The sequence below is a fragment of the Tupaia chinensis genome, unplaced genomic scaffold (genome assembly GCF_000334495.1).
Source record: "Tupaia chinensis unplaced genomic scaffold, TupChi_1.0 Scaffold147038_1, whole genome shotgun sequence".
In the NCBI taxonomy this organism is placed as follows: Eukaryota; Metazoa; Chordata; class Mammalia; order Scandentia; family Tupaiidae; genus Tupaia; species Tupaia belangeri.
Window position 1 is genome coordinate 837,500 of NW_006206889.1, and position 3,569 is coordinate 841,068.

Sequence of the window (3,569 nt, forward strand, 5' to 3'; positions counted from 1 at the left end):
CTGCTGAACAGTAAGATGCTGAGCCCAGGAGCAAATCCCAGGAGGTGTGGTACCTGGGCAGTTCAGGAGTTGCATCCAAGCCAAAGGCCACACCCTCTCAGAAGTGAGCAGAGTGAGAGTCCAAAGGGTAACCACCCTGAACTGGGTCAGCAGCCTCAAGTCACACTGGTACCCAATGGTAAATCCAGTGCCCTATGTAGTTAGAAACTGTCTTAAGCCACTAACTGACAAGCTGGGGAGAATCAGGCAATTCCTCACAAAGCTAAAGAGTTACTGGCCCAGCCTCGTACTGTACAATGCTACTCTCCCCCTCTGCAGGCTGAGGCCATGTGCTGCCTGCATCTGTATAGCATTCTGCCCACCCTAAAAGGGTGGCTAAGGCAGGAAGGTTGCAACAGAAAAGCTAACCAGTTATCCTATGACCCAGTAATTCCAGTCCATAGGTCCATAGAAAAAGCTGTACACAGATGTTCACAGCTGTATCATTCATGACAGTCAGAAAGTAGAAACAATCAAAATATCCATCAATTTATGAATGTATACACAGCATGGTGGGGGTATGGCCTAGACACTCAATCGGGCATTATGCAGCCACAAAGAGAACGAATAAATTAATAGTGAACCTCAGAAACATGCTAAGTAGAAGCAGGCAGATACAGAAAACTATATACTGTATGATTCCATTGTATAAAACATGTAAAATAAGCAAGTCCACAGGGCCAGAGAAAGTTCATTAGTGGTCGCAGGTGCTCAATGCACAACTCAGAATATACTATGAAGCACTGAACTATGCTCTATAAATATGTGAACTTTATAATATGAATTAATCATGATGAAAGTTGTTTGGTGGTGTTTTTTTGTTCTGAAGCCAGAGCTCTGGAGCCAGACCATGGGTTCCCATATCAGCTCCTCCACTCAGCAGCAGCTGTGTCCTTGGTGATTCTCTAACTCAGAGTTCACACCTGCAAAACAAGGACTAGGTCTGTTGTGGAAATGTGAAGTGCTGGCACACAGTAAATGCTTAATAAGGCTATAGGGCTATCTGGTGGCATGGTAATTAAGCTTGCTGGATCCCACGTGGCCGACTGAAAACACAACAGACATGTGTGCCTGTGTGCCCAAAATCCAGAAAGGAGAAATGAAGAAGGGACTGCAGCAAGACCGTCCTACATAGGGGGTGCTTTTCCACCCTCTCTCTCTCTCCTGTCTCTCTCCGGCGAGTGCACCCACTCTCCAGCAAATTAAATAAATAAATAATGCCATTATGAGCATTAAAAATCTAAATCCAAAGCCAGGTATTGGTGGCTTCTTCCCTGCATGCCCCCTTGGTTACAGACACCAGGAACTGCTTCCAGGGCAGCTTAGAGTCAGCACCAGGGCAAATGAAAGGTGGGCCACCCACAGTGGAATGTTCCCAGGCCATAAAAAGGAATTACGTGCTCAAACGCGCCACGACCTAGATAAACCTTGAAAATACTTTAAGTAGGAGAAGCCAAACGCAAAAGGCCACAATCCATGTGATCCCATTCACATGAAATACACTGAACAGACACAGAAAGTGGACCAGTGGTCTTAAGCTGAGCGGGATGAGGGAAAGGAGGTGACTGCTGGAAGGGGCTGAGTCTCCGTATTTTGCTCTTATTTCTTTCACTCTGGGGTTTTCCTTTCTTTTCAAGAGCTTAGCGCGATTTTAAGGGGTTGCCTGGCCCGTGTTGCATTTCTAGGCCACTGCGGGGGTCGCGATTCCGCACCGCGGCCCTGGGAGCTCTACGGTCAGAGGAGCGCAGTCGGGAAGCCCGCGTTGGCTAGAACTCCGTTACTCATTCGGCTCCAGACCCCAGCCCGCGCGACCGTTCACGCCGACCCTGGCCAGCGTCTAAGCCCGCGTTGCTCCGACCTTACCTTCCCCCCAACAGAGCCGACTGCAGCCTGCGGAGAGGCCGCCGGCAGGGCGGGGTTCGCGAGGCCGAACGCTGACTCTCCGGTGGGCCTCACGGCCGCCTGGTGCACTCGGGCCCGCAGCCTCCGAACCTTCCCCATACCGGCGGAGCGGCACACACGCTGAGAGGCCTTCCGGAAGCAGGCCCGCGGCTCTAGCTGCCGGGCGGAAACACGAGTCGCGGCGGCTAGGATCCGCTTTCTCCCTGCGACGCAGGCGCTCGGAAAAGCCGGGGAAAGCCCCGGAGCACCGCCTTCGCCCGTGGGGGCGGGGCCACCGTAGAGGTGGGAGGGCGGCTGAGAGGCTGCTGGGGCTAGGGACAGCCCGGAGGGGACCTTGTCTGTTAACCCTCAGGGCGCTCCTCAAGACTTCTGGGGCTTGCCCATCAGGAGAGACCACGATGAGAGTAAACTGTTGGGCTGAGCTGGGAGCCCAGCCATGTCCCCAACTTACTGCACTGCGCATTGCGGCCCTGGGGGCATCAAAGAGGGGAGGTCCCTCACTTATCAGGAAACAGGTCTAGGAGTTTAGGACCTTCCCACCTGACTGCAGCATCAAAAACTGTCACCACTGTGTTCTGGCTAGCCCCTAAATATCGTTTTTAATCATTAGTAGCCTTTCTTTTATAGAGAAAACTAGGAAATTGACGATTGGGGATTGTCTATCATACATCAGTATCCTATAGTAAATAGAAAATGTTATTAATAAACCATTATAATTTCATAGGTACATTAATTTATAATACAATATTTCAATGTGATAAGAACATGTTTATCAATAAACTTGCACATCCTTTGTCTCTGCAAAAAAAACAAACAAAAAAATTAGCCAGAAGTACAGCTTTTTTTTTTTTAATTTTGTTATAGAGAAACTGGGAGAGAAAAAGTGAGAAAGTGTAGCAGGAAAAAAACAAACAATTTTTAACCCGGTTTTTTTTTTTAACCTTACTTTATTCCTATTTCTTTTACTTTAAAGGTTAACTCTGTGGTTAAAGCTTTTGTAACTAATGTAATCTGTAACTTTTGTAACTAATAAGGTCATAAATAAGCTTGTTTGCTTAGAAGAGGAAACATAAGTCACTTATTGTAGAGGATGATCACAGAAATTACAAGGGGAGTGTGGGGGTATCCCAGGCAATAAATCTTCTGAGATGGCAATGTTTACTCAGGGGACATCGTGTAATAGGTAAAACTGGGAAAACTATAATGATGTTATCATTTACTATAATAGTTACTCCTAGATGTTTAGATTGTCTTGTTAAACAGTATAGCTCTAAAAATATGTCGTATCTTACCTAATCTATCAATGTATGTCACAAGTCTGGGTCAACAGATTTAATGTCACCATAAAAACAAAAACAAGATCATAAATGTCATGTGAAAGGAAAAGAGACAGAACAATTTTGGGAAAATCATGAGGGTAAAAGTAACACTGAACTAACTAAACTTATAGATAGCAATAGATAAGCGAAAAAAAAATGTGACATACATAACATGCTAGAAATTTCTGTTGTGGGAGTTGGTTGTGAGTTTAGCCCTCAGCACTCCCTGTGCTTGAACACAGCTAAATAAACTCCTTTCTCCCTCTGCTTCGTCTCTCAATTATTCACAGAAACAGCTGCTGGATTTTA

At 46.4% G+C, this 3,569-nt stretch overlaps 1 protein-coding gene across 2 annotated transcripts in view; it reads right to left on the reverse strand.

Annotated features, from left to right (window-relative positions):
- SLX9 (SLX9 ribosome biogenesis factor) overlaps positions 1–2,155 on the reverse strand; it is a 37,641-nt gene extending 35,486 nt beyond the window's left edge. Inside the window, exon 1 of one of the 2 annotated variants that reach the window (XM_027768633.1) lies at positions 1,903–2,155. In XM_027768633.1, coding sequence (XP_027624434.1) covers positions 1,903–2,040 — 138 coding nt within the window. In that variant the 5' untranslated portion in view covers positions 2,041–2,155. The remainder of the gene's footprint in view (positions 1–1,902) is intronic. The other variant, XM_006169415.3, reaches the window with a different exon arrangement.
- Between the last annotated feature and the right edge of the window lie 1,414 nt (positions 2,156–3,569).